This window comes from Talpa occidentalis, unplaced genomic scaffold (genome assembly GCF_014898055.3).
Source record: "Talpa occidentalis isolate TD23 unplaced genomic scaffold, MPIMG_talOcc4v2.1 talOcc4.13, whole genome shotgun sequence".
Taxonomy (NCBI): domain Eukaryota; kingdom Metazoa; phylum Chordata; class Mammalia; order Eulipotyphla; family Talpidae; genus Talpa; species Talpa occidentalis.
The window spans coordinates 59,101,870-59,114,970 of NW_023601322.1; the positions used below are offsets into that span (position 1 = coordinate 59,101,870).

General features: G+C 48.3%; 1 protein-coding gene across 1 annotated transcript in view; it reads left to right on the forward strand.

The window, feature by feature from the left end:
* PDE6A (phosphodiesterase 6A) overlaps positions 1–10,804 on the forward strand; it is a 97,773-nt gene extending 86,969 nt beyond the window's left edge. Inside the window, exons 18-22 of the mRNA XM_037508962.2 lie at positions 3,077–3,140; positions 3,403–3,477; positions 6,215–6,298; positions 8,151–8,298; positions 10,725–10,804. Of these exons, the coding sequence (XP_037364859.1) occupies positions 3,077–3,140; positions 3,403–3,477; positions 6,215–6,298; positions 8,151–8,298; positions 10,725–10,804 (451 nt within the window). The remainder of the gene's footprint in view (positions 1–3,076; positions 3,141–3,402; positions 3,478–6,214; positions 6,299–8,150; positions 8,299–10,724) is intronic.
* Positions 10,805–13,101: the final 2,297 nt, after the last annotated feature.

The following is a 13,101-nucleotide window of genomic DNA, read 5'->3' on the forward strand; positions in this document are numbered from 1 at the left end:
GACAGGGAACCACTGTCTGGTTGCTCCCTGGTGGGCCTGGGATCAAACTCGTGCTGCAGAGGCTGCGGACTGCCTCATAGTGTGCTGCTTAACCCCTGGTGCCACCAGGGAGACCCTGTTTACTTAATATTTAAACCTGCGTATATTTTATGAACAACTCTTAAAGGCCTCCAGACCACCTCCCTAGGTCTCAGGAGAGGGAGAGAAGCAGGGAACCACTGGTGGATGGATAGGTCAGAACACACCGCCAATTTATCAATTGTTTGCCATGTTGTATGGGCGCAGTTTGTGGCACCCCAAAACAATTGTAACAGTAAATCAAAGATCACTGATCACAGGTCACCATAACAAATAAAATAATAATGAAAAAGTGTGTAATATTATGAGAGTTACCAAAATGTGATAAGGGACGGGAAGGACATGATGTTGGGGAAAGGGTGCAATTGCTTGTAGCGGGGTTGCCACACCCCTTTCATTTGTGAAAAATGGCTTACAATAAAATGAGGTGTGCCCTCGCTCCTTTCTGCCCCGTAGCTGATTGTGATGAAAGGGACTGTTTTCTGTTTTTTGGGGGTTTTTTTTTGCTGCAGGCCTCTCTGGATCCCCAAAGCCTGCCTGGTACCTCCGCCCAGTGCGGCATGAAGGCAGTGGAGTGCCCGGCTTCTGGGCATGCGGCTGTGGATTTTCCAAGGCCCTGTCCTCCACCCCATTCAGTGCACTCACACTATCTCTGTCTATAAAACAGAGGAGAGTAAACACCAGTGCTCTCCTGAAGTCACACCCGCACACTTATGGTGTGGACACTGGCAGGGAACAGGAGCCCTTGGCTCTGAATGAACAGCTGAGCTTTCATTTGCTTAATCCATTTGACAGTGAGCATACAAGATGTAACAAGCATCCTGCACTTACTCTGAAGTTATGATAAAGCATAAAGATGTTACTAAGAAACACATGCAGTTTTGAAACTTATTTACTAAAGGATCATGTGAATTGTTGTGTGTTTACTTAATTTTTTTTTTAAAGATTTATTCATTTATGCATACAAGAGCTGGGGTACAGGCCAGAGGTGCAGAGGGTGAAAGGATTCACCAGAGACAGAGTAGGGAGCAGAACAGGCAAATTGACTGAAATACACTGCTGAGGGGAGCAGCGGTCGAGATAGGAGAGGTTTGTTGCGCCATGTGGGTTGCTCCCTGGTGGGCCGGGTATCAAACTTGTGCTGCAGAGGCTACAGACTGACTCATAGTGAATTGCTTAACCCCTTGCGCCACCCCCTGTTTACTTAATTTTTAAACATGCCTATATTTTATGAGTAACTCTTAAAGGCCTCCAGACCAGCTTATGGAACCAATGTCTGATACAGCTTGCTAAATTGTAAAATCATGCAAGGAGCAAGGCAGCCTCAGAGACCCGGCCTTACCCACTGTCCTCTGCCTTGGGTCTTGCCAAGTCTTGCTAGCCCTGGGCGCTCCCAGCAGCCATGGTCAGGCCCTCCGGTCAGGCCCTCTGTGGTCTCCTCCTTCCTTCCTCCCTCCCCTGCCTGCTCATCCCACCTTCCTGCAGCACAGCCCCGAAGAGGTCAGGACCGGGCCCTAACCTACATGCACTCTCTCTCAGCTGCCTATTTGATCCAGTCTATGTGCCCCAGCATGGAATTTAATGTCTACCCCAAGTGGCCCTGGACTTCCATCCCAGACATTCAAGCCATGGCGCCCTGTCTCTTAAAACCTCAAATTCCCTTTCTTGTGCCAATTCTTGGTCCATGTTCCTTTCTGTCTTTCATTGCACCTACTTATGTAATCACACCTGACTTACTTCTCAATTACTATAAAGCTCCTTGAAGAGTTTATCTCTTAATCCTTTCTTTCCCCTATAGTTGCTCTACTTCTTTTTATTTACTTGTTTGTTTATTTATTGATGGAAAGTTGGTTTACATCATTGTATTTATTTTTGGAGTTATAGGCGCAAACCTCTACAGATGTATTTCCCACACCATCCCCACCCACAAGGTCCCCCATTTCCTCTCCTTCTTTTTTTTTTTTTGTTTTTAAAGATTTATTTATTTATTTATTTATGCATACAAGGACTGGGGTATGGGCCAGAGGTGCAGGGGGTGAGAGGATTCACCAGAGACAGAGTGGGGAGCAGAACAGGCAAATCGACCAAAATACACTGCTGAGGGGAGCAGCAGGCCAGACAGGAGAGGTCTGCTGCGCCATGTGGGTCACCTCCCTGGCCGGGGATCGAACTCATGCTATAGCGGCTGCAGACAGCTTCATAGGTTGTATCTTAACCCCTTGCACCACCAGGGAGGCCCCAGATCCTCTACTTCTTAATCCAGGCTTCCTTATAGTGACCGAGGGAAATGGGGGACCTTGTGGGTGGGGATGGTGTGGGAAATACATACTTCTCCCTACACCAAGCATTTTGATGTTATGGAAGTGATGTTACCCCCAATGGGGCAACAAGCCATTCTTGGGGGGGAAGTGAGACATCTTGGATATTACAATGGCCTGTGACCTTCCAAACAGATCAGCAGCATGTCTGTGGTATAGAATTTCCTGGTGGGCTGACTATAGAAAGTTGCCTAAAAGGCTTTTTGGTAGTGGAGTGAGAGGATGGGAAGGTTGACAAACATTATTCTACTCTAGACAGAAGAAAAGAACTCTGCAGACATGATGAGACTGAAGTGAAATTAATGTTTATAAATTATAATCAAATGTCTAGAGCAGTATGTGGCACATAATAAAAATCCAGAACATGTTCATAATAATCACCAATATTTCTTGTGCATCTTCTCGGGCCATGCGAAGATATTTACACCACTATCTCATTTAATTTGCACCCACACTGTGAGGGAAGACCTGTTATTACACAAACAAGGAAACCGACACTTCAGTTTCAATTGTCCAATATCAACCTCCTGGAAGGATTTCAGTCTCTGTCTCACTTCAAAGCCTGACCTCCAGATGCAGTGGGAAGTGAACCCTCCGTGCCACAGGGTGCTGAGAAGGGAGAGAGGTGGAGTTAAGCCACAGTCAGTGACTCTGCACCATGACAGTGTCCTTGTCCACAGGGCCATGATGATGACTGCCTGTGATCTCTCAGCCATCACCAAGCCCTGGGAGGTGCAGAGCAAGGTAAGCGAACGCCCCTGGTGACACTGGAGGGGGTCCTGATCTTGGTGACAGATGCTGACATGACTGGGGTTCTCCCAGTTCAGAGTCAGCTCGCCTTTGCTCCATCCTCTGCCAAGACAGGGACCCCTCTTTAGGGCCTCCCACACCATGACAACAAATGGGGTAGAGGGAGGTTAAGTTTTTGCTGAGCTGGAACCCAAGGTGGGTAGGAAGATTGTGGACTAGGACTTGACTCTGGGGGGATGGGGGTTGCCTGTTGCAGGTGGCTCAGCTGGTTGCTGCTGAATTCTGGGAGCAAGGTGACCTGGAGCGCACGGTGCTACAACAGAACCCCATTGTGAGTAGTGAGAAGACATGGGCCTGATGTGGGCATGTGCTATCTCAGCCTGATGGAGAGCTGTGCCCCCAACAGATATGTGTGACCTGACACAGAGCTGACCTTTTCCTGTGGTTCTCAAAGTGTGGTCTCTGGACCACTCTCAGCCTTATTACTTGAGAACATATGAGAACAAATTCACAGGCCCCAACCTAAACATACCTAAGCAGAAACCCAGCAACATGTGCCTTTCCTGAATATAAGTCCTCCTAAAGTTTGAGGCCCTGCTTTCATATACGTGTCCTTAGCTCACTTAGCTAAGTGGATTGAAAAATGGCATTGATTTCCCTTTAGTTTCCATAGCCTAGAAGGCCATCTCTCCTGGCCTTGTTCCTAGAGCACAGAGTGCGCAAGTGGAAAACCTATTGATGTTGACATTCAACACTCAGCCAGTTCCCCACATGACACTACTTAAGAGAGGTCACCAATTCCCCAAGCCAAGGTGGGGCTAGGCCAGAGGCGTAAAAGGGAGAGAACTTTCTGGAGCAGAATCATGGATATATGGATGGGTTAAACTTGAGTTTGCAAAGATGGGGTGTAGGCAGGGGCCAAGGAAGAGTGGAGGACTGTGAAGGGCAAGCAAGTCTAACTTGAACAGCAAGGGCCTGCAGATTTGTATCTTTTTTCTTTTTTTGACACTTTTAAGTGTAGATGATGGGGTTCAGATGCTAGGGTCCAGTATATGAGTGGGGTCCTTGGGTTTCCTCTGAGAAAAGTTTCTGCAGTTTCCCATTCAGCAACACGAGGTGAGTTTACTACAGCAAAGGCACTTGCATAAACACAAAAAGGCAAAGCCTGCAGGTTTATTAGGAAAAAGACAAAGGAAAAAGTGCCAGCTGCAGAGACTCAGGTGGGCAGTGTTGGGACACAGTCTGCATTTGGCCAGGGCTGGAGTTGTTTGTAAATAGTGTCCTTTTGGAGAGTTCATTCCTTTGTGGAATTTCATCTGTTGTGGAATCTATCACTTCTAAGGTCTGGTTGGGTTAATCTGTAAGGACTGGTGTTTCTTTTTAACAGCCAACAATTCTTCATGTCCCCAGCTCCACTCTGTGCCCACAGGTCTTTCCTAGCCAGGTTAATAACTCGTTAATTATTTCTATGCCCGCCTCTAGTTTCTGGCCTTGTGAAACTTCCATCCTAAATTTTCTACTCTAAGCTTCCACCATAGATAATACTTAATGTACGCCATGTGCCACACAGCCAGGTTCAAAATATATAGTCTTGCACCCTTGTTTTATTAACCCCTTCTCCCTCAGCCATGCATTTTTCAGTGTTGGTAGCTGAAGTATTAGAAAGTCCCCAACATCATTTCTCCCATAAATACACTAGTATGTCTAAGAGCTAGTAACTCAAAACATACACAACCACAATGCCATTGTCACACTCACAAAATTACCAATAATTCTTTACCTCTAATTCCCAATCTCAGTTTATTTTCCCTGATTGAGTAATAAAAATAAGTCAGTTGATTTGTTCAAATCAGGATCCAATCAAGGACCCAGGTTCCTTTGGTTATGAAAGTGTGTAAAGGTGGGGTATACAGTTTGGGGGTTCTTCATCCATGTGCTCACAATTGCCAGATCTGGCTCAATCTCAAGGTTCAACAACAGGGTTTTTATACAAAGGGAGATTGGAGGAAAGGAAAATGTTCTTAAGGCCATCCATGGCCACTGTCCTACCCCTGATAGTGTTCCCATTGTCCAGTAGTTCAAACCCAAAGCTGCTCAGGCAAGATGGCCTCAGATAAGAACCTGGAGCTGGGGCGCATGGGTAAGCAGTGGGACAGTCACAGGTGTACTGAGGTCGCCCCCCCGCAGTGTCCCTACAGCTTAAGTCTGTCTCCTCCTGAAGCGGAAGTCAAGTCTCCTTCTGAAGCTTCTTCTAAACTGAGTCAAACCTTCTCGACGGAAGCCTTCCCAAAAGGAGCCAGGCTCTCTTCTCAAGCTGGCTCCAAGCCTTCCCGAGCAACTCCTCTCCAATCAGTGGGAGCTCAGATCTGTTTGATCCATTTCTTTTTCCTTTTCTTTTGTTCTTTTTGATCCATTTTCAAAACCAGCTCAGGATTCAAAACCTAAATGCCAGTAGTGCGTCCAACCTGCCCCGCGCCTTCTCACACTGGAGACGGGCAGGTGAACCTTGCTGTATCTGGATGGCTGGCCAGGTTCAAACCTGATCCGTGTGTTTCCAAAACTGTCACGGGTTTCTTTTTTCTTTTTTCCTAAACCCAAGCAGGGCTATGCCAGGCTCGGCTGCTAAAGTCGGTTACCATGGCGCAGTCCCCGCTGCTGCTGCTGCTGCTGCTGCTGCTCAGCTGAGGGCCCCCCACCTTCAGAAAACCAGGAGCCACAAGGTCTATTACAGTTACTGTAGCTCTGTCAATCTGTGGCAGTCTCCTCCTCCTCCTCTCTTTTTAATCCCCATGCCACTTATTTGTTGAAGGTGGTAGGTATTTTGTTGTGGATTTGGTTAATTGCCCCTCGAGGTGGTGTCATTTAACATCTCCTTCTCTGCCAGTATTTCCTGCAAGCTGCTAGTCAGGTTTGGACCTGTGATGAGTTTCAGGTTATCTTTTTTTTTTTTTTTTTAAAGTGACAGTGTTTCCCAGGTACAGTGGGTCTCCCTTTGTCACACACACCGGGGGTGGGAGGGGGGGCGTGGAGAGAGCCCAGAGCAGTGAACTTCCTCTTCCCCCATGCAGCCCATGATGGACAGAAACAAGGCAGATGAGCTCCCCAAGCTTCAGGTCGGTTTCATAGACTTCGTCTGCACCTTCGTGTACAAGGTAGGCCCTTTGCTTCCTCAGGCCCAACAAGCTGACTTCGATGACATCAGGAATGAGACCCCTGGAAGTGACCTGTGGGTCACTTCAACTTTACAAAGCTCTTCTCGTCACCAATGGCTACTGCTGCCCAGACGGCCATACAGTGTCTGGGGTGATTGCACACGCAGGGCAGGGCCTGGAGGGTCTCACCCCCACATTGCTCAGTAAACAGCTGCGGACAAACAGCAAAGCGTGGTTTCAACAGGGAAGAAAGTATGAAGACTTTTGCCTCCTAGCTTCCGTGATGGGTACAAACATGCTCTAGTATCCCAACCCCACTCAAAAGAGAATCTGAAATTTCTCTTCAAGCTCTTGCTTAAAGTTAGAACCCCACCACTCCCCAATCCATCCATGGATTTGTTCTTTTGATTTTGGCCATGATACATGTGAGCAGAGATGAGGGATGAGAAAAGACAGGGCCAGGGTACCTGGCATCGGTCATGAGACAGGATTGAGTGTGGCTTCTGAGCCCTGGCCTGGCGCTCTCTCTGCAGTGCCAGCTGAAGCCTCCTGCTGGGAAGGAGAGCAAGGCTCCCAGAGGGACAAGTGTGTCTCAGTAAGATACGGACTAGCGGGGGTCCCTGGAGCCACAGGGCAGGGGCCACTGGTCCCCACTATCATAAGAAGTTATACTGAACAAGACTGTGGCTAAGCACCCAACTTGGCTCACAACAACCCAGTGTGGCAGGGTCATATGCCCTCACTGCTAGGCTGACACCAACTCTGGGGGGGCCTGCCCAAGGTCACACAGCCAGCAGCAGGGCCTGGGTGGGAAGCCAGGTCCTTCTTACCTCAGGCAAATCCATTCCATTATTTGCATCTCGGTGTTTTGTTGGTTTTTTTTTAAGATTTACTTATTTATGAATACAAGTACTGGGGTACAGGCCAGAGGTGTGGGGGTGGGGTGAGAGGATTCACCAGAGACAGAGTGGGGAACAGAACAGGTGGATTGACTGAAATACACTGCTGAGGGGAGCAGCAGGTGAGGCAGGAGAGGTCTGCTGCCCCATGTGGGTAGTGCAAATAGCTTCCTAGGTTGTGTCTTAACCCCTTATGCCACCAGGGAGGCCCTGCATCTCGGTTTCTTCACCTAAAAATCTCAGAGTAATGAATCTTGTTTTCTTACCTCGTAGGAATTTCTGCAGATCAAAGGAGATAGTTTCATGAATATAAAACAAAGGCATTGTTTTTTTCCCCCCAAGTTAAGAGACCTTAAAAATCCTCTCCATAATATCTTCATTTCACTCAGCCTCCCTGGGCCCAGACCCTTGCTAGTCCAGGCCACCCAGCGACCAAGAAGATAGGCCCCTGCCTCTCCAAGTTCACAGCCCCTGGGGGAGGCAGGCACTGGGGAGTCTTTACTGTGGAGAGACACGTGGGCTAGGGGCTTCTGGCTTCAGAGCTTCTGATAGGGAACTTGACTTACCGAGGAAGTGACATTTTCGTGGAGGCTGCAGGGCAAAGAGGGGAAGCTAGACGTTTCCAACAAAGGGAAGAAAGAGTGTGTATTCTTCCCATAGAGGGAAGACACCCTCCAGGAACTGCAAGTCCAGGGTTCAAAGGGTGAAGGAGGAGGGCTCAGGAGCGATTTGAAAGCCAAATGAAGGAGTTTGCATTTCATCTTGAAAGGGAGCCACAGCAGGATTTTAAGCAGGAGGGGGATGGGCCCTTGCTGACAGGCTTGACAGCATCAGCCAGCTCTGCGGGACCGGAAGCTGAGCCTGCGTGTGCCCAAGGCAGCTCATTCCCACCCGACCTCCCCTTGAGCCCAGACCCTGGGCCTTGGCCCTGGCTCCAGCATTCTCTCTTCCAGGAATTCTCCCGCTTCCATGAGGAGATCACTCCCATGCTGGACGGGATCACCAACAACCGCAAGGAGTGGAAGGCGCTGGCAGACGAGTATGACGAGAGGATGAAGACGCTGGAGGAGGAAAAGCAGAAACAGCAGGCAGCCAAGCAAGGTCTACAGAAGGGGAGTGGGGAAGCCCCTATCCGCCCCTGCTGAGTGCCTGGCTTGGCCTCAGGGCTGCACAGGTGGTCTCATTCAGTCTTCCCCATGATCACCCGTTATCACTCAGTTATCACTCCAGTTCTACTTATGGGGGTGCTGGGGCTCACAGAAGTGACATGTCATGGCCAAGTCCTTACTGCTTGGAAGGAATTAATAGAGGCCAAAATTCCAGACTTGTGTCTGATGTTTGCATCCTACCTATACCACAATGAGTCTCCGTATTATATGAGCACGTGAGTTTGCTCTCATACCACCAGTAACAGAGGGCGTTTGCGGGGCTTGGGCTGCCCCTCTCCCTGTCCTATAACAGGCTCACTTCCTTACATGACAGCCGCGCTCAGCCTGTTACGGGGCAGCCCTGATAGAAAACGGGTTCCTGGCTGTGGGTCCTCACCCGCGCGCTTAAAAGGGACTTATGAATACTCCACTGCAGGCACACACGAAAGGTTAATAAAAGGTTTATTTACAAGGGAAGGGGAAATGAGGAAATGTACAACTTAGGGAGAAAAGAGGGAGATAAAGTCTTACATGCGTCCTACCCGTTCCGCCGACCTGGAATCCCAATGGCAGGCTGAGAGCTGGCGGAGAGCCAAGAGCCGTGAAGCCAAGAGCCCCCTAAGGTCCATGTGTCTGGTTTTATACCAAAACCTGGCAGCTTAACTCCGCCCTCAGGTCCCAGCAACCCTCCCTTTGGTGATGATGGGATTTGTCATTTCCAGTGTCTTGATGGCTTTGGCCTGGGGTGGGGGTGGAGTCCACAAAGCCTGTATGGAATCAGCTCAGGACATCCTTTCCCCCTAACAGTCCCATTATATTGGAAAGTCTTTGTTTGAACTGAATAGTTTTCCTTGTTAAACCTCCACCAAGTGACCATAGTCCCGCCTTCAGGAATCAGTAGGATTTTTTGGTTTGTTTCATCTTCTTCTCCATTGACAGCATGCACCGTCTCTCCCAAACAATTTTTTTTTGCTGCTTGTGCGGCTCTGGTTCCTTCACAGTCCCTGCTCCACCCTAACTGTCCTCTGCACACCAGCCCCCTCCACATGGTTCTTAACACACACACAGCCAGGCCTCCAATTCCGCTCTGCTCTTGCAGCACAGGGGGTGATTCTCAGCTGGCAGCTGCAGATGTGGGGCCACCATTTATGGTTTTGCAAGTTGTGCTTTGTGCAATTCTAGGAGGTACCCCATATATTATAGTCATCGTAGATTGTGTCACTCATTGTTACAATTTTCTGGAAAATGTCCCGAGGAAGAAGCATCTTTTTCTAATTTACTCAAACTGTCATTGGGGCTAGTGGCAGGTCTCTGTAAATTTAAGGCCTACAGCTAAATTTCATTTGTTCTCTCTTTTTTTTTAAATGGGCAAGATTTATTTATTTATTTTTAAATATTTATTTATTTATGCATACAAGAGCTGGGGGACAGGCCAGAGGTGTGGGGGTGAGAGGATTCACCAGAGACAGAGCGGGGAACAGAACAGGCAGACTGACTGAAATACACTGCTGAGGGGAGCAGCGGGTGAGTTAGGAGAGGTCTGCTGTGCCATGTGGGCTGCCCCTCGGCTGGCCAGGGATCAAATCCATGCTGCAGAGGCTGTGGACTGCTTCACAGGTTTCGCCTTAACCTCGTGCGCCACCAGGGAGGCCCAAGATTTATTTATTTTTGCATACAAGAGCTGGGGCACAGGCCAGAGATGTGGGGTCGGGGGGAGAGATATGTGAGAGGATTCACCAGAGACAGAGCAGGGAACAGAACAGGAGAACAGGCAGACTGACCAAAACAACACTACTGAGGGGAGCAGCGAGCGAGTCAGGAGAGGTCTGCTGCACCATGTGGGCCTCACCCCGGCCGGCCAGGGTATTGAACCCGTGCTGCGGAGGCTGCGAACCGCCCCACAGTGCTGTGTTCAACCCCCTGCACCACCAGGGAGGCCTGTTTTGTTTTTTTCTTTTTAAATGCACAATATCGCAATATTTCAGATTTAAAAAAATCTATATTTCCAGCATTTCTTTTTAAAAAAAATCAAGGTCCCACCACACCAGCCTGCAAATGTGCATTACAAATAGTTGGAGTTGAGTGGCAACTTCTCCCTTTAGAAGAATTAAGGCCCTCTCCAGTTTGCCACAGTCTCTACCACTCTCTGTTGTCTCTCAGACATTGGTGTCAACTGTTGGTTGCTGTTTATCATCTGATTGTGCTATTTTTCTTAGTGTAAAGAAATCTTCTTACTTTTTCATTCTCCTTCACTTGACTTGCCTTCTACACGTTTGGTTATCTGTTGGCCTCTGAAAGCCCCTGAGTTTGCAATTCTTGGTCCACTGCCGGTTGGACAGACACCTCTTACTTAGCGTGTTCGTTCCTGTTCCACTGCAGTAACCTCCGGGAACCAGTCTGGTGGGAGCCCTGGTCCAGTAGGGGGCGCTCCTGCATCCAAGTCCTGCTGCATCCAGTAGCCTGGATGGAGCTCACTGAGCAGAATAGCACCAGCCTTCATGGGAAGAGATACCTAAGCCAGTGGAGAACCACACACTTCTTCAGAAGCAAATGAGTTATAGAATGAAAAGCTACAGGAGAAGGGAGCTTGCCTCTTACCTAGTGGCTTCGAACTTGTAGCCTCAAGAACTTTTTATTGAGCTAAAATCAACATTCTAACTTCCATAGACATCAAATAAACATTTAATCAATGCCAGCTTCATCGGCTTGTTCAGAATCATTTTTGTTGTTTTAATGTTTTATTATAAAAAAATTTTCCATCATTCTCAAAAGTAGAAAATTCTATCAGGAATCCCCAACTACCCACTGCCCAGATTACAATATCAAGATCTTACCTCATTTGCTTTATCCATCCTTTTACATTTTTTCACTTTTTTCTTAGCTGAAGCATTTAAAAGCACATTCAGACATATCATTTTGCTCTTCCATTTCACATCTTTAAAGAAATAACCACATCATTGTCACATGTGACAAACATGTCTCATAGTTGGTTTGCCTGAATCAGATGCAAACAAGTTTCACACTTTTAGCTGTGTGTTTAAGCCTCCTGAATCTACAGCAGTGCTCCCTCTTTATCTTTGCTCGTGACCTTGGGGAAGCAGGATCATCGTCCTGCATACTGGATTTATATATTTGCTTAGAGGGTCTGGAACTTGTTCCTCTGTCCCCTGTTCTCCCATGTGTGGATGTTCATGCTAGAACTTCTCTTCTTCCTGAATGGAATGCTATGCAGAAGCCAATATATGATTAAAAAACTGCTTCAAAGAGAAGGATTACGTCATCTCCACAGTTCGTAAACCATGGATTTAGTCTAAGCTCCCTTTGTATATAAATGAGGACCCTGAAGGAACAGCAGCAAGGGCACAGCCTGCACCAAGTTCATGGGACAGTTCCTTGGCTTCCCTCCAGGAACAGATGCCCAAGATCATGGAGAACACAGTGCCCATGGCACTCATGCCCTGCCTTCCACCGTGGACCACTCACAGCTCCTGGCCCACATGCTCATATCTGCAGATCACGGTACCAGCAGGGGGCTGTGTCTGAGCCCCTCATTTCTGAACTCCCAGGACTCCCTGTCCGTCCTAAAACAGGCAGTCTCAGAACGGTAGGCTTTTAAGCAGAGGCCTGCCTGGAAGCACATCACGTGCAGTGGTTAAGTGGCAGAGAAAAGGAGAAAAAAAATCCCACCCAGGAACATGCCAGCATTGGTGCAACCGGGCCTGCTCCTGCCACTATTTCTGAGTCCCTGGGCAGGTCCCACTCTGGCTAATCCTCAGCCTCCCTCATCAGTCCTTGCCATCTTCTCAGAGCTACAGCGGCACCAGGTGAGGCCGTGCGTGAGGATTACACTTGATGTTGATTAACACTTAATGGCCAGAGTGTCCCTCAGCAGGCATGATGTTAGGGCCTACAATGTCCCGGGCACTGTGCACCGTCTGCTATCATCCTCACAGCAATCCTATGAGTAGAACCTGCTTCTAGCCCCACCGATGGCACAAGGAGGAGACTAAGAGACATTACGAAACCTACCCAGACACCCAGCTGGTAAGTGGTGGAGCAGGGCCAAAAAGCCAGACACAAGACTCCCCATGTGTAACCTTTTCCCCAGCACCATCTTCCTCTGATACCAGTTTTTTGAGAGCATAAAGGACCTCTGAGTTTATCTAAGCCAGTGATCTTGTTTCACAGTCAGGGACACTGGGGGTCAGATGGGGCTTGGTCAAGTTTGCATGGGGCATAAGTGACAGAGATGGATCTCAAAGCAGGCCTCCAGTTCTCACACCACTGATGGCAACTTGGAAGGGGCCATTCCTGTGACTGGCTGGGCTCCCTCCTGAGCTGTGTGTAGTCATCAGGATTCCTGGCTAATGGGTTAATGAGGCAGGACACCCTGCAGGGAAGGATGTAGTCCTGCTCTCCGGATTGCCTATCTCCTAAAGGGGCAGCAGATACTGAGCTATCAGTCACCCAAGTTACATCTAGAAGGACCAATTCATGCCAGAAATCCCTGCTGCTAAATGGATACATCCCCCTTCATCTGAGAAGGAAAAATTATGTCCTCTTCCAATTGAAGGAATCCAAATAGTTTCCAGATTGAGAAAATAAATCACCTGAACAATGAGAACTATGTAGATAATAAGCAATTTGAATATAGTTTGCTTTATGTAACTTCACCAATGTTTCAGCCCTTTGGGAGCACAGGGCTTCCTGACACTGAAAGTGCTTACAAATAAAGTTAGAGCAGCTTTGCAGCAAT